This window comes from Ranitomeya variabilis, chromosome 5 (assembly GCF_051348905.1).
Source record: "Ranitomeya variabilis isolate aRanVar5 chromosome 5, aRanVar5.hap1, whole genome shotgun sequence".
Taxonomy (NCBI): domain Eukaryota; kingdom Metazoa; phylum Chordata; class Amphibia; order Anura; family Dendrobatidae; genus Ranitomeya; species Ranitomeya variabilis.
In genome coordinates, this window is record NC_135236.1 from 485,382,830 (window position 1) to 485,408,656 (window position 25,827).

The 25,827-nt window shown below is 44.4% G+C and overlaps 1 protein-coding gene across 1 annotated transcript in view; it reads left to right on the forward strand.

Moving 5' to 3' along the window:
* Nucleotides 1–25,827, forward strand: part of APPL2 (adaptor protein, phosphotyrosine interacting with PH domain and leucine zipper 2) — a 132,394-nt gene that overhangs the window by 73,045 nt on the left and 33,522 nt on the right. Inside the window, exons 5-11 of the mRNA XM_077265534.1 lie at nucleotides 18,078–18,165; nucleotides 19,794–19,835; nucleotides 19,955–20,013; nucleotides 23,354–23,500; nucleotides 23,579–23,661; nucleotides 23,945–24,103; nucleotides 24,387–24,575. Coding sequence (XP_077121649.1) covers nucleotides 18,078–18,165; nucleotides 19,794–19,835; nucleotides 19,955–20,013; nucleotides 23,354–23,500; nucleotides 23,579–23,661; nucleotides 23,945–24,103; nucleotides 24,387–24,575 — 767 coding nt within the window. The remainder of the gene's footprint in view (nucleotides 1–18,077; nucleotides 18,166–19,793; nucleotides 19,836–19,954; nucleotides 20,014–23,353; nucleotides 23,501–23,578; nucleotides 23,662–23,944; nucleotides 24,104–24,386; nucleotides 24,576–25,827) is intronic.

Genomic DNA, 25,827 nt, shown 5'->3' on the forward strand with positions numbered 1-25,827 from the left:
GATTCGCTTTCTTGTATTGCATAATTTGCATGATGTTGTCGTGTTGGGCCTGCCATGGTTGCAGACTCATAATCCAGTCCTGGATTGGAAAGCAATGTCTGTGTCAAGTTGGGGTTGTCAGGGAATTCATTGCGACGCTCCTGTGGTGTCAATTGCTTCATCCACTCCTTCTGAGGTCCCTGCGTTTTTGTCAGATTACCAGGATGTATTTGATGAGCCCAAACTCAGTTCTCTACCTCCTCATAGAGATTGTGATTGTGCTATAAATTTGATTCCTGGTAGTAAGTTTCCTAAGGGACGACTTTTCAATTTGTCAGTGCCGGAGCATGCTGCTATGCGGAGTTATATAAAGGAGTCTTTGGAGAAAGGACTTATTCGCCCCTCCTCCTCCCCTCTTGGTGCGGGGTTCTTTTTTGTGGCTAAGAAGGATGGTTCCTTGAGACCTTGTATTGATTATCGCCTTCTAAACAAAATCACGGTCAAATTTCAGTATCCTTTGCCATTGTTATCTGATCTGTTTGCTCGCATTAAGGGGTCTAGTTGGTTCACCAAGATAGATCTTCGTGGTGCGTATAACCTTGTGCGTATTAAGCAGGGTGATGAATGGAAAACTGCATTTAATACGCCCGAAGGCCATTTTGAGTACTTGGTGATGCCTTTTGGACTTTCTAACGCTCCTTCTGTCTTTCAGTCCTTTATGCATGACATCTTCCGCGAATATCTGGATAAATTTATGATTGTGTATCTGGATGATATTCTGTTTTTTTTCGGATGATTGGGAGTCCCATGTTAAGCAGGTCAGGATGGTGTTTCAGGTCCTGCGTGCCAATGCTTTATTTGTGAAGGGCTCAAAATGTCTTTTTGGAGTCCAGAAGGTCTCTTTTTTGGGTTTCATTTTTTCTCCTTCTGCTATTGAGATGGACCCAGTCAAGGTTCAGGCTATTCATGACTGGACTCAGCCTACATCTGTTAAGAGTCTTCAGAAGTTCTTGGGTTTTGCTAATTTTTACCGTCGCTTCATCGCTAATTTTTCTGGTGTTGTTAAGCCATTGACGGATTTGACCAAGAAGGGTTCTGATGTTTCTAATTGGTCTCCTGCGGCTGTGGAGGCTGTTGTGAATTTGGATTCTGGGCTCCCCCGGTGGCTACTGGTGGAATTGAACTGGTGTCTTCATCTTCTCTGTTCACCTGTTTCCATCAAGATGTGGGAGTCGCTATATAACCTTGCTGCTCTGATAGTTGCTTGCCGGTCAACAATGTTATCAGAAGCCTCTCTGTGCTTGTTCCTGCTCCTAGACAACTACTAGATAAGTTGGACTCTTGTCCATGTTTGTTTTTGCATTTTTGTTCCAGTTCACAGCTGTAGTTTCGTTACTGTGTCTGGAAAGCTCTTGTGAACAGGAATTGCCACTCTGGTGTTATGAGTTAATGCCAGAGTTTTAAAGTAATTTCTGGATGGTGTTTTGATAGGGTTTTCAGCTGACCATGAAAGTGTCCTTTCTGTCTTCTGCTATGTAGTAAGTGGACCTCAAATTTGCTAAACCTATTTTCATACTACGTTTGTTATTTCATCTTTATTCACCGCCAATACATGTGGGGGGCCTCTGTCTCCTTTCGGGGTATTTCTCTAGAGGTGAGCTAGGACTGATATTTTCCTCTGCTAGCATTATTTAGTCCTCCGGCTGGTGCTGGGCATCTAGAATCAACGTAGGCATGCTACCCGGCCACTGCTAGTTGTGCGTTAGGTTTAGTTCATGGTCAGCTCAGTTCCCATCTTCCAAGAGCTAGTTCCTATATATGCTTATGCTATGTTCTCTTGCCATTGAGATCATGACAGTTTGACCGGACCACTAAAGGGTTAAAATCCTTGGCTGAGAAAGGAGAGAAATAAGTAGTCTGCTGAAATTTTTTTTTTTTTTTTTTCTCTCCTTCTAATCTTTGAATGGCTCTGTGTCCACCTGTTTGTAATGGATCTTCAGAGTGTAACTGCAGGTTTGAATAATCTCGCCACGAAGGTACAAAATTTGCAAGATTTTGTTTGTCATGCACCTGTATCTGAGCCGAGAATTCCTTTGCCGGAATTTTTCTCGGGGAATAGATCTGGGTTTCAGAATTTTCGAAATAATTGCAAATTATTTTTGTCCCTGAAATCTCGCTCTGCCGGAGACCCTGCACAGCAGGTCAGGATTGTGATTTCCTTGCTCCGGGGCGACCCTCAAGACTGGGCTTTTTCATTGACACCAGGGGATCCTGCGTTGCTCAATGTGGATGCGTTTTTTCTGGCCTTGGGGTTGCTTTATGACGAACCTCATTTGCAGCTTCAGGCAGAAAAAACTTTGATGTCCCTATCTCAGGGGCAAGATGAAGCGGAAATTTACTGCCAAAGATTCCGTAAATGGTCTGTGCTTACTCAGTGGAATGAGTGCGCCCTGGCGGCGACTTTCAGAGAGGGTCTCTCTGATGCCATTAAGGATGTTATGGTGGGGTTCCCTGTGCCTGCGGGTCTGAATGAGTCCATGACAATGGCTATTCAGATCGATAGGCGTTTGCGGGAGCGCAAACCAGTGCACCATCTGGCGGTGTCCACTGAGAAGTCGCCAGAGAGTATGCAGTGTGATAGAATTCTGTCCCGAAGCGAGCGGCAGAATTTTAGACGGAAAAATGGGTTGTGTTTCTATTGTGGTGATTCTACTCATGTTATATCAGCATGCTCTAAGCGCAATAAAAAGCTTGGTAAATCTGTTTCCATTTGCACCTTACCGTCTAAGTTTATTCTATCTGTGACCCTGGTTTGCTCTTTGTCATCTATTACCACGGACGCCTATGTCGACTCTGGCGCCGCTTTGAGTCTTATGGATTGGTCCTTTGCCAAACGCTGTGGGTATGATTTAGAGCCTTTGGAGACTCCTATTCCTCTGAAGGGGATTGACTCCACCCCATTGGCTAATAAAAAACCACAATACTGGACACAAGTAACTATGCGTATTAATCCGGATCACCAGGAGATTATTCGCTTTCTGGTGCTGTATAATCTACATGATGATTTGGTGCTAGGATTGCCTTGGCTGCAATCTCACAACCCAGTCCTCGACTGGAGAGCTATGTCTGTGTTGAGCTGGGGATGTAAGGGGGCTCATGGGGATGTACCTGTGGTTTCCATTTCATCATCTATTCCCTCTGAAATTCCTGAGTTCCTGTCTGACTATCGTGACGTCTTTGAAGAATCCAAGCTTGGTTCGTTACCTCCGCACCGAGAGTGCGATTGTGCCATAGATTTAATCCCAGGTAGTAAATACCCAAAGGGTCGTTTATTTAATCTGTCTGTGCCTGAACATGCTGCTATGCGAGAATATATAAAGGAGTCCTTGGAAAAGGGACATATTCGTCCATCGTCATCTCCCTTAGGAGCCGGTTTTTTCTTTGTGTCAAAAAAAGACGGCTCTTTGAGACCATGTATTGATTATCGGCTTTTGAATAAAATCACTGTTAAATATCAATACCCATTGCCGTTGCTGACTGATTTGTTTGCTCGCATAAAGGGGGCCAAGTGGTTCTCTAAGATTGACCTTCGTGGGGCGTATAATTTGGTGCGAATCAGGCAGGGGGATGAGTGGAAAACCGCATTTAATACGCCCGAGGGCCACTTTGAGTATTTAGTGATGCCTTTTGGTCTTTCAAATGCTCCGTCAGTTTTCCAGTCCTTTATGCATGATATTTTTCGTGATTATTTGGATAAATTTATGATTGTGTATCTGGATGATATTCTGATTTTTTCGGATGACTGGGACTCTCATGTCCAGCAAGTCAGGAGGGTTTTTCAGGTTTTGCGGTCTAATTCTTTGTGTGTGAAGGGTTCTAAGTGTGTTTTTGGGGTACAGAGGATTTCCTTTTTGGGATATATTTTTTCCCCCTCTTCCATTGAAATGGATCCTGTCAAGGTTCAAGCTATTTGTGATTGGACGCAGCCCTCTTCTCTTAAGAGTCTTCAGAAATTTTTGGGCTTTGCTAACTTTTATCGTCGATTTATTGCTGGTTTTTCGGATATTGCTAAGCCATTGACCGATTTGACTAAGAAGGGTGCTGATGTTGCTGATTGGTCCCCTGATGCTGTGGAGGCCTTTCGGGAGCTTAAGCGCCGTTTTTCCTCTGCCCCTGTGTTGCGTCAGCCTGATGTTGCTCTACCTTTTCAGGTTGAGGTCGACGCTTCTGAGATCGGAGCTGGGGCAGTGTTGTCGCAGAAAAGTTCTGACTGCTCCGTGATGAGGCCTTGTGCCTTCTTTTCCCGCAAATTTTCGCCCGCTGAGCGGAATTATGATGTTGGGAATCGGGAGCTTTTGGCCATGAAGTGGGCTTTTGAGGAGTGGCGCCATTGGCTTGAGGGGGCCAGACATCAGGTGGTGGTATTGACTGACCACAAAAATTTGATTTATCTTGAGACCGCCAGGTGCCTGAATCCTAGACAGGCGCGCTGGTCATTATTTTTCTCTCGGTTTAATTTTGTGGTGTCATACCTACCGGGTTCTAAGAATGTTAAGGCGGATGCCCTTTCTAGGAGTTTTGAGCCTGACTCGCCTGGTAACTCTGAGCCCACAGGTATCCTTAAGGATGGAGTGGTATTGTCAGCCGTTTCTCCAGACCTGCGGCGGGCCTTGCAGGAGTTTCAGGCGGATAGACCTGATCGTTGCCCACCTGATAAACTGTTTGTTCCTGATGATTGGACCAGTAGAGTCATCTCTGAGGTTCATTCTTCTGCGTTGGCAGGTCATCCTGGCATTTTTGGTACCAGGGATTTGGTGGCAAGGTCCTTCTGGTGGCCTTCCCTGTCACGAGATGTGCGAGGCTTTGTGCAGTCTTGTGACGTTTGTGCTCGGGCCAAGCCTTGTTGTTCTCGGGCTAGTGGATTATTGTTGCCCTTGCCTATTCCTAAGAGGCCTTGGACGCACATCTCGATGGATTTTATTTCAGATCTGCCTGTTTCTCAGAAGATGTCTGTCATCTGGGTGGTGTGTGACCGTTTCTCTAAGATGGTCCATTTGGTTCCTCTGCCCAAGTTGCCTTCTTCTTCCGAGTTGGTTCCTCTGTTTTTTCAAAATGTTGTTCGTTTGCATGGTATTCCTGAGAATATCGTTTCTGACAGAGGGACCCAATTCGTGTCTAGATTTTGGCGGGCATTCTGTGCTAGGATGGGCATAGATTTATCTTTTTCGTCCGCTTTCCATCCTCAGACGAATGGCCAGACCGAGCGGATTAATCAGACCCTGGAGACATATCTGAGGTGTTTTGTGTCTGCTGACCAGGATGATTGGGTTGCTTTTTTGCCATTGGCGGAGTTCGCTCTCAATAATCGGGCCAGCTCTGCCACTTTGGTGTCCCCGTTTTTCTGTAATTCGGGGTTTCATCCTCGATTTTCCTCTGGTCAGGTGGAATCTTCGGATTGTCCTGGAGTGGATGCTGTGGTGGAGAGATTGCATCAGATCTGGGGGCAGGTGGTGGACAATTTGAGGTTGTCCCAGGAGAAGACTCAGCTTTTTGCCAACCGCCACCGTCGTGTTGGTCCTCGGCTTTGTGTTGGGGATTTGGTGTGGTTGTCTTCTCGTTTTGTCCCTATGAGGGTCTCTTCTCCTAAGTTTAAGCCTCGGTTCATCGGCCCGTATAAGATATTGGAGATTCTTAACCCTGTTTCCTTCCGTTTGGACCTCCCTGCATCCTTTTCTATTCATAACGTTTTTCATCGGTCATTATTGCGCAGGTATGAGGTACCGGTTGTGCCTTCCGTTGAGCCTCCTGCTCCGGTGTTGGTTGAGGGTGAGTTGGAGTACGTTGTGGAGAAAATCTTGGACTCTCGTGTTTCCAGACGGAGACTCCAGTATCTGGTCAAGTGGAAGGGATACGGCCAGGAGGATAATTCTTGGCTGAATGCATCTGATGTTCATGCCTCTGATCTGGTTCGTGCCTTTCATAGGGCCCATCCTGATCGCCCTGGTGGTTCTGGTGAGGGTTCGGTGCCCCCTCCTTGAGGGGGGGGTACTGTTGTGAATTTGGATTCTGGGCTCCCCCGGTGGCTACTGGTGGAATTGAACTGGTGTCTTCATCTTCTCTGTTCACCTGTTTCCATCAAGATGTGGGAGTCGCTATATAACCTTGCTGCTCTGTTAGTTGCTTGCCGGTCAACAATGTTATCAGAAGCCTCTCTGTGCTTGTTCCTGCTCCTAGACAACTACTAGATAAGTTGGACTCTTGTCCATGTTTGTTTTTGCATTTTTGTTCCAGTTCACAGCTGTAGTTTCGTTACTGTGTCTGGAAAGCTCTTGTGAACAGGAATTGCCACTCTGGTGTTATGAGTTAATGCCAGAGTTTTAAAGTAATTTCTGGATGGTGTTTTGATAGGGTTTTCAGCTGACCATGAAAGTGTCCTTTCTGTCTTCTGCTATGTAGTAAGTGGACCTCAAATTTGCTAAACCTATTTTCATACTACGTTTGTTATTTCATCTTTATTCACCGCCAATACATGTGGGGGGCCTCTGTCTCCTTTCGGGGTATTTCTCTAGAGGTGAGCTAGGACTGATATTTTCCTCTGCTAGCATTATTTAGTCCTCCGGCTGGTGCTGGGCATCTAGAATCAACGTAGGCATGCTACCCGGCCACTGCTAGTTGTGCGTTAGGTTTAGTTCATGGTCAGCTCAGTTCCCATCTTCCAAGAGCTAGTTCCTATATATGCTTATGCTATGTTCTCTTGCCATTGAGATCATGACAGGAGGCCTTTCGGGAGCTGAAGCGCCGGTTTTCTTCGGCTCCGGTCTTATGTCAGCCAGATGTCTCCCTTCCTTTCCAGGTCGAGGTTGATGCTTCTGAGATTGGAGCGGGGGCTGTTTTGTCGCAGAGAAGCTCTGATGGCTCTGTGATGAAGCCATGTGCTTTCTTTTCAAGAAAGTTTTCGCCTGCCGAGCGGAATTATGATGTTGGTAATCGGGAGTTGTTGGCTATGAAGTGGGCATTTGAGGAGTGGCGACATTGGCTCGAGGGAGCTAAGCATCGTGTGGTGGTCTTGACTGATCACAAGAATTTGATTTATCTCGAGTCGGCCAAGCGGCTGAATCCTAGACAGGCTCGTTGGTCGTTGTTTTTCTCTCGTTTTGATTTCGTGGTCTCATACCTGCCTGGTTCGAAGAATGTGAAGGCTGATGCTCTTTCTAGGAGTTTTGTGCCTGACTCTCCTGGTGATTCAGAGCCAGCTGGTATCCTCAGAGAAGGGGTGATTTTGTCTGCCATCTCCCCAGATTTGCGACGAGTGCTGCAGGAGTTTCAGGCAGATAGACCTGACCGTTGTCCACCGGAGAGACTGTTTGTCCCGGATAGATGGACCAGCAGAGTTATTTCCGAGGTTCATTCTTCGGTGTTGGCAGGCCATCCTGGGATTTTTGGTACCAGAGATTTGGTGGTTAGGTCCTTCTGGTGGCCTTCCTTGTCGCAGGATGTGCGTTCCTTTGTGCAGTCTTGTGGAATTTGTGCTCGGGCTAAGCCTTGCTGTTCTCGTGCCAGTGGCTTGTTGTTGCCTTTGCCTGTCCCGAAGAGGCCTTGGACGCACATTTCCATGGATTTTATTTCAGATCTCCCTGTCTCTCAGAGAATGTCGGTCATTTGGGTGGTGTGTCATCGTTTTTCTAAAATGGTCCATTTGGTGCCCTTGCCTAAGTTGCCTTCCTCCTCCGAGTTGGTTCCTCTGTTTTTTCAAAATGTGGTTCGTTTGCACGGGATCCCTGAAAATATTGTTTCCGACAGAGGATCCCAGTTTGTGTCTAGATTTTGGCGGACCTTTTGTGCTAAGATGGGCATTAATTTGTCTTTTTCGTCGGCCTTCCATCCTCAGACGAATGGCCAAACCGAGCGCACTAATCAGACTTTGGAAACCTATTTAAGATGTTTTGTTTCTGCTGATCAGGACGACTGGGTGACTTTTTTTGCCATTGGCCGAGTTTGCCCTTAATAATCGGGCTAGTTCTGCTACTTTGGTTTCGCCTTTTTTTTGTAATTCAGGGTTTCATCCTCGTTTTTCCTCGGGTCAGGTGGAGTCTTCTGACTGTCCTGGAGTGGATGTTGTGGTGGATAGGTTGCATCAGATTTGGAATCATGTGGTGGACAATTTGAAGCTGTCACAAGAGAAGGCTCAGCGCTTTGCCAACCGCCGTCGCTGTGTGGGTCCCCGACTTCGCGTTGGGGATTTGGTGTGGTTTTCTTCTCGCTTTGTTCCTATGAAGGTCTCCTCTCCTAAGTTTAAGCCTCGGTTTATCGGTCCTTATAAGATTTTGGAAGTACTTAACCCTGTGTCATTTCGTTTGGACCTCCCGGCATCGTTTGCTATTCATAATGTGTTCCATCGGTCGTTGTTGCGGAGGTATGTGGTGCCTGTGGTTCCTTCGGTTGAGCCTCCTGCCCCTGTGCTGGTTGAGGGAGAATTGGAATACGTGGTGGAGAAGATCTTGGATTCTCGTATTTCTAGACGGAGGCTTCAGTATTTGGTTAAGTGGAAAGGCTATGGTCAGGAGGATAATTCCTGGGTTGTCGCCTCTGATGTTCATGCGGCCGATTTGGTTCGTGCCTTCCATGTGGCTCACCCTGATCGCCCTGGGGGTTTTGATGAGGGTTCGGTGACCCCTCTTCAAGGGATGGGTACTGTTGTGAACTCCGTTTTCAGGCTCCCTCTTGTGGTCACAGATGGTATTGTGTGACTTTGGTTTTTTGGCTCCCCCTGGTGGTTTGGTTTATTATCCTGCGGGTCTGCTGTATCAGCTGCCTCGTTATTCAACAGGGAGGCTCCTATTTAGCTCTGCTTCACTTCCACTTGTTGCCGGCTGTCAAAGTATTCAGTGCTATTCTGATTACTCCTGATTATCTCGTTTTCTGCCTCTTCAGGATAAGCTAAGTTCTGTTTAAATATTTTTTGCTCATCTGCCTGCAATATGATTTCTGTGTATGATGAGTCTAGTCCAGCTTGCTAACATGTGTTTTCTTTTTGCTGGTAAGCTCTGGGGTACGGAGTTGCTTCCCCCGCACCGTTAGTTGGTACGGGGGCTCGAGCAATCTCTGCGTGGATATTTTGAATAGGGTTTTTTATTGACCGCACAGTTTCCTTCCTATTTTCTGCTATCTAGTATTAGCGGGCCTCATTTGCTAAATCTGATTTCATCTCTGCGTTTGTGCTTTCCCCTTAACTCACCGTTAATATTTGTGGGGGGCTATTCTATATCTTTGGGGTCTTCCACTGAGGCAAGTGAGGACTTACTTTCCCTCCAGGAATAGTCAGTTTCTCAGGCCGTGACGAGACGTCTAGGATTTTTTAGGTAACGTTCCACGGCTGCCTATAGTTGTTTGCGGATAGGATCAGGTTGCGGTCAATCTAGTTACCACTTCCCCAGAGCTAGTAGTCTGTTCAGTTACTTAGCTAGTCCGACCTGCGATCCTTGCCACTAGGATCATAACAGTGCCCATCTCGTTTTGCATGCTTTTAATGCTGCTGTCAGAGATTGGCAGCGGCTCCGCTCACTGCTATTCTAGGCAGATGATGGCTGTGTAAAATGCCTATCATCTGCCAGTAATCATGCATTCTCATCTCCTGAGCCCAAATCAAAGACTGGCACGTGACATATGACAAAGGGTTAAGGGGATAATATTGCCCCTTTATTGATAATACAGTCCTATAGTTTATAGTTTGCCTCTGTTGATGATAATGGGTGATTGTGGTAAAGAAATATATTTCCACAATGCTGACTTCAAACTCAAACTAATCTGAAAGTAGTTAGTAGTAATGTAAGGGTCTTTTTAAACGTCTGTATAGAATTGACAAAGACCTTGCATGTTTGTGCTTATTGGCTACTTGCTATTGGGAACATGTTTACAGGTACAATTTCTTCATAACCGCAACTTTCATTGTACTGTTTGTTTGGAATCACAGCCTATAATAGAGATCTATTATTTAGAGGTGTTTTCTCTTCACTATATATTGGAGATTCCGAACTGGAACACGGGTCATAATGCAACTGATAAATAGGTGTTTGTTTGAGGTGGCATGTTTGATCAATATCATGGATTTGTAAGTTTCATGTATGGCGCCCATTTGCCAATCGCACTCACATTGTGCAATGCCACAATATCAATTCTTTTGTATTAACTTTCCAACTAATACTTTCCTACTGAGAATTGCACTCTAGGTGAAAATTGTTGTCAAACAAGTCTTTTTTTTTGGGGGGATTTGCTTAGCTTGTTCTTCGATATATAATCTGACAATAAGCCAGGTCCTTGGTTGCCCTCTGCATGTGTCATGCCTACCTGTTGGAGTACTGCACAAGCTGTATACACAATGGCAGTTTTGACTTCTAACATCCATGTAGCCAAAATAAACTTCATGGATTCCCTTCAGACACCATGGTGTTCCTTGAAAGTCTTCTACTATTGTGATTCAAATCCCATGATGAAACTATAACATCTGTCAACCAGCAAGATCATCATGAAAGTCCATAATACATTTATATTGTCTGCTCTAGATTGAGTGATGTTAACCAGTGGCCACTATTTTTGGGGCTGTCATAAGCACATAAAATTGTATTACAATGTGAAACTCCCTCTAGAGGTTTCCTTTAACCCCTTCCTGAACCATTTTTAAAATGATTTATGTCACTGTGATTATGCTGATGTCTCCAAATCGGCTCATCGCTGCACTAAGAGACAGACCTTTTTTTGCATAATGTGAAATTCCGTAGACTGATTTTTGCTCATATCTGGGCTCCCCAATCGCCTATATGGCTGTTCATTTCAGAATTGGTACGTACTTACAACATATGTCAAAAGGAAATGATTCTGCCACATACATCGATGACCAGATACATAGAACCCAAAGGAACTGTCTGACGACAAGAATGTTCATCTGGCATTCACTCTGCTGTTACATGCTGGCAACGTCTTATTTTTTAAATATTGTGTAGGAAAAGTAGTGAATTGTATGTTCATATTCAGTGGACACCTAAAAAATAGTTTATATTGCAGTGTACTTTGTTTTTAACATGGAGGAGGTCTTTGGACAATGTATGCCACTCATCTAATATATAAAGCTGAATGTGTATGTATGTGTGTGTGTATGTCCGGGATTGGCATCTGCACCGTCGCACCTACAGCCACAAAATTTTGCACAGTCACACGTCTGGACCCCGAGAGCGTCATAGGCTATGTTGTGAGGTGAAATTTTTAACCCCGCGTGTTCCAATTCACCAAACAATTTTGCCCCTATCTACCTAATGGGGGAAAAAGTGAAAGGGAAAGTGTTGGAGGCAAATTGACAGCTGCCAGATGTGAACAAGGGGGACTTAGAGTGGGAGCGATGGCGCCAAAGAGTATATACACCGTACAGTTGCTAAGGTGGGGCCCCGACATGGGATACTCACCACACACGGGGATGTGAACACACACACAAAATGCGCCACACACTACCACGTGCTTGAACACATATACCACCCTCAGCACACATTTCACCACACATACACCAACCTCGCCACATAAAAGTCGAAACACACAAGTTGCCGCTCAAAACTCGCCACGCGCAAAACTCGCCACATGCAAAACTAGGCTCACGCAAAACTCGCCACACGTGCAAAACTCACCTCATGGAAAACTCGCCACACGCAAAACTTGCACACGCTGAAAAATTGCCACATGCACAAAAGTTGCAACACATGCAAAAGTTGCCTCACACAAAACTTGCACATACTCAAAACGCACCACACATAAAACTCGCCACGCGCAAAACTCGCCATGCGCAAAACTTGCTGCACACAACTTGCTACACTAACCTGTCACATGCAACTTGACACACAAAAAGTTGCTACACGCATGTCGCCACACGCAACCCAACATACACAACTTGACACATGAAACTTGCCCTAAAACCCACACAAGTCTGGTATTATCCTTCAAAAATAAAAATCTGATTAATAAGCAGACAAACTACAAGAGCAACAACTGTACCATATAGGAAATATGGCAGCTGTCAGTCACATGACCTATTATGTGTATGTGTGAGCTAATATATACTGCCAGGGGGGAGGGCTTCCTGTTCCTATACAGGAAGAGATGACATACAGTTATATACTATATAAAAGGAGATGACACATAGGTATGTAAAGGAGGAGATGACATACAGCAGGTATATGCTATATACAGGGGAGATGACATACAGGTATATACTGTATACAGGAGATGACATACAGGTATATACTATATATAGGAGGAGATGACATACAAGTATATAGTATATACAGAAGAGATGACATACAGGTATATACAATATACAGGAGGAGATGACATACAGCAGGTATATACTATTTACAGGGGAGATGACATACAGGTATATACTTTTTAACAGGAGATGACATACAGGTGTATACTATATATAAGGGAGATGACAAACATGTATACACTGAGGGGAAAATGAGAGATGTGAGGTGAAAATGAAAAGGTGTGAGTGCAAAATGAGTGGAGTGAGGGAAAATACTGGAGTGATCGGAAAATGACAGATGTGAGGTCGAAATGACAAGTGTTAGGGGGGAATGAGAGGTGTAAGGGAGAAAATGAGAGATCTGAGGGGGAAAATGAGAGGCGTTGATGGAAAAATAAGAGAAGTGAGGTGCTATAACTAACCACAGATATTTACTATGCCCAGGCAACGCCGGGCTCTTCAGCTAGTATATTCATAAATGTGGGAAGATTTTTACGGGTCATGTAAATATAACCTTAGGCCTGAACAGGCTTCTAGCCTTTGGATGCTATGGTGCTGCCTAATATGTCCTGATAAAAGAAAGGACATGACGAGTTTAACCCCTTCATGACCAGAGGTATTTTTGGTTTTGGATTTTCATTTTTTGCTACCCAAATTCCCAGAGCTATAATTTTTTTAGTTTTCTGTCAATATGGCCATGTGAGGGCTTGTTTTTTTGCGGGACGAGATGTACTTTTCAACAACACCATTGGTTGTAACATATCGTGTCCTGGAAAACGGGAAAAAAATTCAAAGTGCGGTCAAATTGCAAACAGAGTGCAATCTCACACTTATTTTTGTTTTGTTTGGCTTTTTTGCTAGGTTCACTAAATGCTAAAACTGACCTGCCATTATGATTCTCCAGGTCATTGTGAGTTCATAGACACTAAACATGTCTAGGTTCTTTATTATCTAAGTGGTAAAAAAGAATTCCAAACTTTGTTAAAAAACAATTGCGCCATTTTCCGATACCTGTAGCGTCTCCATTTTTCGTGATCTCGGGTCTGGTGATGGCTTATTTTATGATATCATTTTGGTGCAGATATGATCTTTTGATCACCCGTTATTGCATTTTAATGCAATGCTGTGGCGACCAAAAAAACGTAATTCTGGCGTTTTTACTTTTTTTCTCGCTACGATGTTTAGCGATCAGGTTAATCCTTTTTTTTATTATTGCTAGATCGGGTGATTCTGAACACGGCGATACCAAATATGTGTATATTAGATTTATTTTATTGTTTTATTTTGAATGGGGCAAAAGGGGGGTGATTTGAACATATATAGATGATCAGATCGCCTGCACGTAGCAAAATTACTCACTTGCTATGAGGAGTGCCGACCACCGGATGGCGATCATAGCAATCTGGCAGGAGACCTCTGGTTGTCATGCCAACCCATCAGTGACTGATGTCACCAATGGGCGGATTTCCAGCACGATTGCCGGAACTGCATGTTAAATGCCGCTGTCAGCGTTTGACAGTGGCATTTAACAGGTTAATAGCCGCGGGAGGATCACGATTCCTCCCGCAGCTGTTAGTAGCACGTCAGCTGTTCAAAATCCATCATTAGTCATTAAGGGGTTAAAGAGGTTGTCCGCTATTTTGGAAATCCTTTTCATGTTAACTAACTGCCATGGATAAGCTATTTTGTAAACATTTTGCATTCCCAAATCTGTCTGTAACCTCTGTTTTCTCCTGCTCACATGATATCTGGCTGAGAATATACAAACTTCCTGTGATGTCATGTAAGATTTCACCCTGGCATCCTAGCTTTGGAATCTGACGTGACATCATAGTCATGTGACTTTCATACAGTGTGGGTGAGGAGGACTGTCATACATCTATCTCTCCCGTTCTATCCAATTACATGATTAGCTAGTGAGGGGGAGTAGGGGATAATCTTTATTACCAGGTGTTCCGGTGCTTTGTGTTAGGCCATGTGCACACATTCAGTATTTTTCGCGTTTTTTTCGCGTTTTTTCGCTATAAAAACGTGATAAAAATGCGAAAAAAACGCTAACATATGCCTCCCATTATTTTCAGGGTATTCCGCATTTTTTGTGCAAATGTTGCATTTTTTTCCGCGAAAAAATCGCATAACGGAAAAAAAAGCAACATGTTCATTAAATTTGCGGAATTGCGGGGTTCCGCACACCTAGGAATGCATTGATCTGCTTACTTCCCACACGGGGCTGTGCACACCATGCGGGAAGTAAGCAGATTATGTGCGGTTGGTACCCAGGGTGGAGGAGAGGAGACTCTCCTCCACGGACTGGGCACCATATAATTGGCCAAAAATAAAAGAATTAAAATAAAAAATAGTGATATACTCACCCTCTGATGGCCCCAGAGTCTCAGCGGTGCATGCTGCCGCTTCGGTTCATATAGCTGGTGTGTGGTGAAGGACCTGCGATGACGTCGCGGTCTTGTGATTGGTCGCGAGACCGGTCATGTGACCACTCACGTGACCGCGACGTCATCGAAGGTCCTGCACACACACATCATCTATAGGAACGGACGCCGCTGAGGAGATCGGCTGTCTGCAGGTGAGTATAACCATTTTTTTAATTTTTTTTATTACTTTTAAACATTTTATCTTTTACTAATGATGCTGCATAGGCTGCATCTATAGTAAAAAGTTGGTCACACTTGTCAAACACTATGTTTGACAAGTGTGACCAACCTGTCAGTCAGTTTTCCAAGCGATGCTACAGATCGCTTGGAAAACTTTAGCATTCTGCAAGCTAATTTCGCTTGCAAAATGCTAAAAAAAACGCGAAAAAAACGGGAAAAAAACGCAAAAAAAAAAAAAATGCGGATTTCTTGCAGAAAATTTCCGGTTTTCTTCAGGAAATTTCTGCAAGAAATCCTGACGTGTGCACATACCCTTACAGTGCATAAAAGTATCAGTGGTTTGGCTGCAGCAGTGTCCTAGATAGGACATTATGAAGAGGCTGTGTATGGAAAGCTGGGGGAAGAGTGAGATGGAGGGATGGGTTTAGACAGAGTTATAAGTGCTATGGTCAATGCTGGTTTGTATCCTAGAAAAGGTACCATATTTTTCAGACTATAAGACGCATCGGACCATAAGGCACACCTAGGTTTTAGAGGAGGAAATTAGAAAAAAAAATTGTTGCCAAAAATGTGGTCAATTCTGTACTAATATCCCTTATCCTGATATATATGCTCCCCTGATCCCCATTCTGGTATACATGGCTCCCTCATTCCTATCCTGGTATGCATGGCCCCCTCATCCCTGTCCTGGCATGCATGGCCTCCTCATCCCTATCGTGGTATGCATGGCCCCTTCATTTCTATCCTGGTATGCATGGTCCCCTCATCCCTATCATGGTATGCATGGCCCCCTCATTCCTATCCTAGTATGCATGGCCTCCTCACTTCTATCCTGGTATGCATGGACTCCTCATCCCTATCCTGGTCTGCATGGCCCCTCATCCCTATCCTGGTATGCTTTGCCCCCTCATCCCTATCCTGGTGTTCATGGCCTCCTCATCCCTACCCTGGTATGCATGGTCCCCTCATTCCTATCCTGGTAGACATGGCCCCCTCATACCTATTTTGGTATGCATGGCCTCCTAACCCCTACCCTGGTATTCATGGCTCCCTCATCCCTACACTGGTATGCATGGCCCCCTCATCCCTATCCTGGTATTCATGGCCCCCTCATCCCTATCCTGGTATTCATGGCTCCCTCATCCCTATCCTGGTATGCATGGACCCCTCATCCCTACCCTGGTATGCATGGCCACCTCATCCCTATCCTGGTATGCATGGCCCCCTCATCTCTATTTTGGTATCCATTGCCCCCTCATCCCTATTCTGGTATGTATGGCCCCCTAATCCCTACCCTGGTATTCATGGCTCCCTCATCCCTACACTGGTATGCATGGCCCCCTCATCCCTACCCTGGTATGCATGGCCCCCTCATCCCTATCCTGGTATGCATGGCCCCCTCATCCCTATCCTGGTATGCATGGCCCCTTCATCCCTACCCTGGTATGCATGGCTCCCTCATCCCTATTTTGGTATGCATGGCCCCCCTCATCCCTACCCTGGTATTCATGGCTCCCTCATCCCTACACTGGTATGCATGACACCCTCATCCCTATCCTGGTATTCATGGCCCCCTCATCCCTATACTGGTATGCATGGCCTCCTCATCCCTATCTTGGTCTGCATGGCCCCCTTATTCCTATCCTAGTATACATGGCCTCCTCATCCCTATCCTTGTCTGCATGGCCCCTCATCCCTATCCTGGTATGCTTTGCCCCCTCATACCTATTTTGGTATGCATGGCCCCCTCATCCCTATCCTGGTGTGCATGGCCTCCTCATCCCTACCCTGGTATGCATGGCCCCCTCATTCCTATCCTGGTAGACATGGCCCCCTCATACCTATTTTGGTATGCATGGCCCCCTCATCCCCTATCCTGGTATGCATGGCCTCCTAATCCCTACCCTGGTATTCATGGCTCCCTCTTCCCTACACTGGTATGCATGGCCCCCTCATCCCTATCCTGGTATTCATGGCCCCCTCATCTCTATACTGGTATGCATGGCCCCCTCATCCCTATCCTGGTATGCATGGACCCCTCATCCCTACCCTGGTATGCATGGCCCCCTCATCCCTATCCTGGTATGCGTGGCCCCCTCATCCCTATCCTGGTATGCATGGCCCCCTCATCCCTACCCTGGTATGCATGGCTCCCTCATCCCTATCCTGGTATGCATGGCCCCCTCATACCTATCATGGTATGCATGGCCCCCATCAGAAAAAGATAAAAAAAAATCCATAAATCGTTACACTCACCTTCCTGCAGTGCCTGGCAGTGGCTTGTTCCAATGCCAGCAGCTGATTTATTCTTGTAAGCAGCGCATGGCAGGGATGTCATGTGCTGCTTACAAGCCGAGGACAGCTGATGGAATACTCGCTACTCTCCATTCCGGGACTATATGCATGGAGAGCAGAAAATATTAATTGCTCTTTAATAGTGACACAGTGTTAGCCACAGCCGTCAGCTTCCAGCAGCTGCTGGGCGTTCATATGTGCTGGCTACTAAAGGGAATGAATATTCACTGCATTCCCCACCTATGAGAGTGGAGGGCAGTGAATATTCATTGCGTTAAGTAGCGGGCACACACGAACTCCCAATAGCTGCAGGAAGCCGGCTGCTGAGGCTAACAGCATGTCTGCGGTTAAAGATAAATTAATATTCACTGCTATCCACACCCCTGGGGCGTGGAATGCAGTGAATATTCATTTCTCTTTAGCAATGGGCACAAGAGTTAGCCACAGCCGCCGGCTTCTGCCTCCTGTGACTCACTGCTCCACCGTCGGATGCCGCTCCCTCACCTCCCCACCACAGCCAGAGCAGGTAAATCCAGACTATAAGACGCACCCCCATTTTGTCTCCACATTTTTGGAGGAAAAAATTGCTTCTTATAGTCCAAAAAATACAGTATATTTTAACTTTTAAGGGCTTTATCCTTTTGGCATTTATGGCAAAATCAATAACTGAGGACAGTGGACAACCTCTTTAGAGGGGTATTCCCATCTCCAAGTTACTATCCCATCTCCAAGTTAATATCCCAATATATACTAGATATACCGTATTCTTCGGTCTATAAGATGCACCTAGGTTTTATAGGGGGAAATTAGAAAAAAAATGTAAACAAAAAATGTGGTCAATTCTGTACTTAATATTCCCTATCCTGGTATGGACGGCAGATTGCAACACATTTTTCTTGTTTTTCCAGCTCAATGTGCTTCATACAGAACTAGCAAAGCAGCTGGCAGACAGAATGGTGCTGCCATTGATACAGTTTCGTGAAAAGGACCTCACAGGTAAATTACCTCTTTTTCATAGTAGGAAAAGGTTTTTAGTCCTTCACAGAAATGAAATCAATTTCCTAAATAATGTGAGCCTGAAAAGAACTTTGAATTTGGTTTACTTCTTGTTTCCCTTTTATAGAATACTAGACTGTGGCCCGATTCTAACGCATCGGGTATTCTAGAATATGCATGTCCCCGTAGTATATGGACAATGATGATTCCAGAATTCGCGGCAGACTGTGCCCGTCGCTGATTGGTCGAGGCAACCTTTATGACATCATCGTCGCCATGGCAACCATTATGACATCTACGTCGATACTGTGCCCGTCGCTGATTGGTCGAGGCCTGGCGGCAGACACTGTCCGTCGCTGATTGGTCGAGGCAACCTTTATGACCTCATCGTCGCCATGCTGTGCCCGTCTCTGATTGGTCGAGGCCTGGCGGCCTCGACCAATCAGACGCGGGATTTCCATTATGACATCATCGTCGCCATGCTATGCCCGTCGCTGATTGGTCGAGGCCTGGCGGCCTCGACCAATCAGAGACGCGGGATTTCCAGGACAGACAGACAGACAGACAGACAGAAAAACCCTTAGACAATTATATATATAGATAGATAGAATATAGAATATTATGCCCCATATAATGCTGCACAAAGGTTGATGGCCCCATAAGATGCTCCATAGAATCTTATGCCCCATATAATGCTGCACAAATGTTGATGGCCCCATAAGAAGCTCCATAAATTATGCCCCATATAATGCTGCACAAAGGTTGATGGCCCCATAAGATGCTCCATAGAATATTATGCCCCATATGCTGCTGTGTGATTTAAAAAAAAAAAAAAAAAAAAAATGACATACTCGCCTCTTGTCGTTCAGGCCCCCGACACTTGCGATATTCACCTGTCCCCGTTCCACCGCTGCGCGCCGCTTTGTCTTACGGGTCTCTGCAGTGACTGTTCAGGCAGAGGGCGTGCACTAACCATGTCATCGCACCCTCTGACCAGAAACGTCACAGCCAGAGGACGAGGAAGACGGAGCCCGGCGGTGGAACGGGGACAGGTGAATATCGCATGGCTCACCCTCCCCCATCATACTCACCCTCACGTGGTCCTTGCTTTTCCGATTTGATGGTACCGCTCATTAAAGTAATGAATGTACGCTCCACCCCTATGGGAGTGGAATCGCGTCCATATTCATTACTTTAATGAGCGGTACCACGTGACCGCTGAACAGAGGAACAGGCCAGACACAATCTAAGAAACAGGGACTGCGTCGGGAGCAGGTGAGTATGATGTGACAGCCGCAGCTCCCCCGCCGACCCCCATGGCCAATGACTCGAGTATAAGCTGAGAGGGGCACTTTTAGCCTAAAAAAATGGGCTGAAAATCTCGGCTTATACTCGAGTATATACCGTATATGTACTTACAGAGGGTAAGCGGATTTTTAAAAGTGGTCTGTTTTTGTGTTCTAGAAACATTGCCACTTTTGTCCTTTTCGCTGTGTCTGGTGTTTCACGTCCGCTTTCTGAATGTTCAACATCAATACATATAATAACATTGCAGTTTGTAGTTGACCACCATATGTTTATTGCTTAGGTTTTTAAATTAATTTCTTTTTTATTATTTTGTTTTACAGAAGTAAGCACATTAAAAGATCTTTTTCTTCTTGCGAGCAATGGTATGTCTGTTTTCAAATACAGATGTTTTTATTAAATTATTTTAATATTGGTCCCATGACATTCCCTTATGCTTTACACAAATATTTGTTCATTGAATGTTGGATTTGGTTCTTTTTAGAGCATGACCTATCAATGGCTAAGTACAGCAGGCTGCCCAAAAAGAGAGAGAATGAAAAAGTAAGCAATAAGCTATTAAACTAGACAATTGTGATTAAATGTATGAAAAAAGGTAATTGCTTGGCTCTTATTCCTCAGTGACGTCCAGAATGGGTTTTATGTGGTCGAAATGCACAGTTTATATTCTGAGAAAGTGTAGTTGTTAGCAATTGAAAAATGGTGGTATTTTATAGTAGTACATTACACATATAACTTCATACATAAGGACATGGCCACTTATAATATTTGATTACATGCTGTCAAATATTTTTGGTAGAGTTGGACAAAAAGATTCTCAAGATCCTAATCAATCGTAGCTGGTAGTCCATGGCCGCTTAACCAGATCCTTACAAACCTCCTTACCAGCCGGCATCCCTAGCACCACTTCGGAATAGTAGGACTAGCATGATCGTGTGTGTCACTTTGCAACAATACCATCACACAGGGTCTACTGATCAGAAGAGGTGCCGCAGATGTGGATGTTCAGGGGGAGATTTGCAGGGCTCTAGTCAATGAACCATGAACTTCTGGCGTGGCCACTAGACCAAGATCCTATGAATCTTTTAGCTCAACGTGAATTTGTGACATTTTTGTGTTTTTACAGTTTTAGCCACATCTTAGAAGATTGATATAATTAGTGCCTGTAAGAAAACAAGCAATTTCTAATTAAAATTTAGCACTGTTCCTCTAAGAACTTTATTTACTTTTTGTTTATATTTAGTCGCTTACTGTCCATCTTTGAAATTTAGCAGCCGTGGCCAAACAGAGCTTGTAAGCACTGCACTGAAACTGGGATCACTGTAGCTCACTCGTAGCTCGCGATCTGGCCAGCTTCAGTGTAAGGCCGGGGTCACACTTGCGAGAGCAATGCGAGAAACTCACGCATCAAAATACGGCATTGCCGCTGACACTCGGGACATAGAAATACATGCAGCCGCACGCTCCGTTCCCGAGTACCGGCAGCAGTACCGGGTATTGATGAAAGAGACTCGCGCAAGTTTCTCGCATTGCACTCGCAAGTGTGACCCCGGCCTAACAGAGCTCCTTCAATGCTGCAGAGACAAAGCTGGCTTTTATAGCAGCATCAGAGATCACACAGTTTTGGCCAGCAGTGCAACGATACCGCTTGTCTGAGTGGTGGGTCAAGCAGGATCGCTCACCCCTCAGTAAGCAGAAAGCCGAGACATTTTTTTGTGCTCCAGAGAAGTAAGGGTGAGACAAACCTTTTTAAGAATATTGAAAATGCTTTTTACTTAATTTGCACCCAATTTTTAAGGACATAAACTGCAATTAACACCATCTGAGCACGTTCGCTTATCACAATTTCTAACTCTTTTATCTGTCTTTTTGGACCTCCTTTCAGCTCATTTATGGCCACAGACCACATCAAGGCTGATTGTGCAGGGACACAAAAACCTTGTAAAAGCAAAACTTTTTAATGAAATTGAATTGGAAAAATGATTTTTAGCTCCAAATACGTACATTCAAGTATTGCAAAAAAATTTTTTCCAAAGGTGTACATACTCTTCAAATTTTATTTGCCAACCTTATCTAGCTTGGCTATGCTGGGTATATATGCTACAGCTTCTAAACGTTGTGGCTAAAGCAGTTACCTTATATACTCAGGTATAAGCCGACCCGAGTATAAGCCGAGACCCATAATTTTGTCACAAAAAACTGGGAAAACTTAATGACTCGAGTATAAGCCTAGGGTGGAAAATGCAGCAGCTACCGGTAAATGTCAAAAATACAAATAGATACCAAAAAAATTAAGTTTTTTTGAATATCCATATTGAATTGGGAGCCCCATACAATGCTCCATAAAGTTTGTTGGGCCCCATAAGATGCTCCATATTAAAATATGCCCCATAAAATGCTGCACAAATGCGGATTATGGCCCCATTAGATGCTCCATACAGACATTTGCCCCATATAAGGCTGCACAAACGTTGATTATGGCCCCATAAGATGCTCCATAAAGATATTTGCCCCATATAAAGCTGCACAAACATTGATTATGCCCCATTAGATGCTCCATGTAGACATTTGCCCCATATACAGCTGCACAAACATTGATTATGCCCCATAAGGCTACTTTCACACTAGCGTCGTTCGACGCACGTCGCAATGCGTCGTTTTGGTGAAAAAACGCATCCTGCAAAGTTGCCCGCAGGATGCGTTTTTTCTCCATAGACTTTCATTAGCGACGCATTGCGACAGATTGCCACACGTCGTGCGACGGATGCGTCGTGTTTTGGCGGACCGTCGGCACAAAAAAAGTTCCATGTAACGTTTTTTTGTGCGTCGTGTCCGCCATTTTCAACCGCGCATGCGCGGCCGGAACTCCGCCCCCTCCTCCCCGGACACTACAATGGGGCAGCAGATGCGTTGAAAAACTACATCCGCTGTCCCCGTTGTGCTTTTATTTCACAGTATGTGTCGGTACGTTGGCCCGACGCACTGTGACGGGTCCGTACCGACGCTAGTGTGAAAGTAGCCTAAGATGCTCCATGTAGACATTTGCCCCATATGCTGTTGCTGCGATAAAAAAAAAAAAATCACATACTCACCTCTCGTCGCTCAGGCCCCCGGAACTTGCTATATTCACCTGCTCCCCGATTCACCGTCAGCGCCGCTGCGTCTTCCCCGTCCTCTACACTGACTGTTCAGGCAGAGGGCGGCGCGCACACTAATCGCGTCATCGCGCCCTCTGACCTGAGCTTCAGTGCAGAGGACGGGGAAGACGCAGCGGCTGCCGGCAGTGGTGGAACGGGTTGCAGGTGAATATCGCGCACTGCGTTATACTCACCTGCTCCTGGCGCGGTCCCTGGTTCTCCGGCGCTGGCAGCTTCTTCCTGTAGTGAGCGGTCACATGGTACCGCTCATTACAGTAATGAATATGTGGCTCCACCCCTATGGGAGTGGAGTCGGGTCCATATTCATTACTGTAATGAATGGTACCATGTGACCGCTCACTACAGGAAGAAGCTGCCGGCGCCGGGGAACCAGGGACTGTGCCAGGAGCAGGTGAGTATGATTACACAGCTGCTGCTCCCCCTCCCCTGCCGACCACTGGATATGACTCGAGTATAAGCCGAGAGGGGCAATTTCAGCCTAAAAAAACGGGCTGAAATTCTCGGCTTATACTCGAGTATATACGGTAATTGATTAAAAGTCAACAAGCTAAGATACCCTAATGATATTTGATACATAAGGTTTCACAACTCTTCCTTGTAATTGTGCAAGTACAGTATAAACACATCTAGGCAGATTATAAATGTTTATGAACTTCTGTTCATGTAATGGAAGGGAATGACTGTATATATTAAGTTGTAAGATTTTGCCAATTTATTTTATAAAGCTAAAAGCTGAGATCGCAAAAGAAGTTGCTGGAGCTAGAAGGAAGCAACACCTGTCATCATTGCAATACTACTGTGCCTTAAATGCTCTTCAGTATAGGAAGAGGACGGCAATGCTGGATCCTATTCTGGGGTACACACAAGGACAGGTGATAATTACAGCTTTACCACTATTAACAGATGTATTTAAAATTATTATAGCTTTTAAAATGTAACATATTTTGCAGATTGCTTTTTTGAAAAAGGGCTATGAAATGTTTTCCAAAAAAATGGATGGTTTCTTGGCTTCAGTGTCCTGCATGATCCAGCGGTAAGCATGGAGAACATTTACCGTAATAATACCATCCTGGAACTTTTCTAAGCAAATTTTTGTTGGATACACCTCTGTCAATAAAGCATGGTGTAATGTATCTGATGGCCAGCAGAACATAACCTACCGATCAGTTTCCTAACATGCATCCAACAAGGAAGTGGCTGAATATCGACTGTCTGGGAAGCATTTAAATTGTTTTGTTTCATCTGTCTGTACCTGTATCACATTACTGGGATAATGTCCACTATCGACCATTGAGGACTGCCATCTGCTCTTTTAGAATACAAGGAGAGTTGGATGCTGAAGCAGAGGCTATGAGGATTACGCAACAAGAGCTACTATCTGGTAGTGACGCCTTATATACACCAGATTGTGACGTGTCCTCCCCAGTTATCAACCGAAACCTGCTCCAAAAGGCTGGCTATCTAAACATGAGAAGGTAAAAAAGTGTTGCTTAAAGGAGTATTTCCATTTCATAAAATGATAGCATACTATACTGAGCCGTAGTACAACAAAAAATTGTAAACATTTTAAAAACATGTAAAACCAAATAATAAACAAATACACTTTTTTTTTTTTTGATACATACATCATTCATTTTTTTTCACCCGTCTAGCTTACAACGTAATGGCAAAGGAGATGCCTTTTAGATTTGGTCATTGTATAAAAGGCATTTTATGAAGCGTATATAGTTAGCAGTCTATTATTTTTATGCCCTTCAGCAAAACTGGTTTGGTTACCACAACATGGGAGAGACTGTATTTCTTTACGCAAGGGGGAAACCTAATGTGTCAGCACCGTGGTGAAGTAGCTGGGGGTCTCATTCAGGACCTAGACAACTGTTCAGTCATGGCTGTGGACTGCGAAGACAGACGATACTGCTTTCAAATCACTGCTCCCAATGGCAAATCGTAAGTGGTCGAATTCTTTTCTACACCCATTGGCTTGATATGACCTGTATAATCGACCTTACTCAATTAATAGTACTTGGAAACTTTTAAAGAGTTTTTTTCCATATTCAACATGGCTCCCCTTCTTAGGATTGGTTAAGGGGGTCACAGAGGTTGGAAGCCAGCAAAGAGATGTCACTTATCCTGGGGATAGGTGATAATTTTCAGTGGTGAAAATAATAATGCCTTAAGTGGATGTGTGCTGCTGGCTTAAATTATTTAGCTGAATTACTATTTTTTATCTTTTATGCACATTTATATGTAACATTCATTAAGAGAATCTTTATTTTTGTGGCTTTCTGTTCAGGAGTTGGACAATCTTTAACCAGGACCTGTCAACAGATCTGCTGGCTACTCTTTGCTCTTATTTTATTCTGCTCACCTGAGTATTTAGTTTCTTTGCATCATTTGATCCTGGAGATTTGATCACCTGGCAGTTTACTTGCTCTTGGAGTTATCTGTATGAATGGTGAACTATAATACAATTTACACTGACAATGAAGAAACCTGTCACCAAATTTTACAACCCAAAAATTTTGATTTAAAATATCCAAAGATGCTAATCTCGTACACTTTTTTTTTTTTTATAATTTTTTTTCTTTATTTGCATAAGAAACAACCAAAAGCTAAGGCACTGAGTGTGCCACATTCATAAATAACTGCAAGTAACATAGTGTAATGTCCATTTAGGTGATCGAGACGAATGTGACGTGACATCTTGACATTGAAGTCATTAGTCATACAAAATTCTTAGCATCAGTTATACATTAAAACTACCTAATATAAAGTTTCTTTAGAGCATCAACCAATTATATGATGTAAACCAAGAGAGAAGCAGAAAGAGAAAGCAGTAGAGAAGACACAAGGGAGGAAAGACGTGGGGGGGTGTTAACCAGACTAAGGTTCTGGTGTTCATTGATCTTCGATGTATGCACAGTCTCGGCAGAAGATCTAAAATGAGCCCATAAAACCAAGTTTTCTAAAAACGATCATAAAAGTTATTAGCTGTAGTGGTCAGGTCCTCCATTAGCATCACCTCATTTATTTTAGAGAACCAAAGGGCAATAATCTCCTACATTTTAATATGCTATCGAAGAAGTGGAATCTGTGTTTATTGAACTATTATAACGAACTCCATTGTTCTTTTGCTTTCCATATTTACATTTTGTGTTTTTTTTCTTAGTAATTGAGATATATTTTAACTTTTACGGCA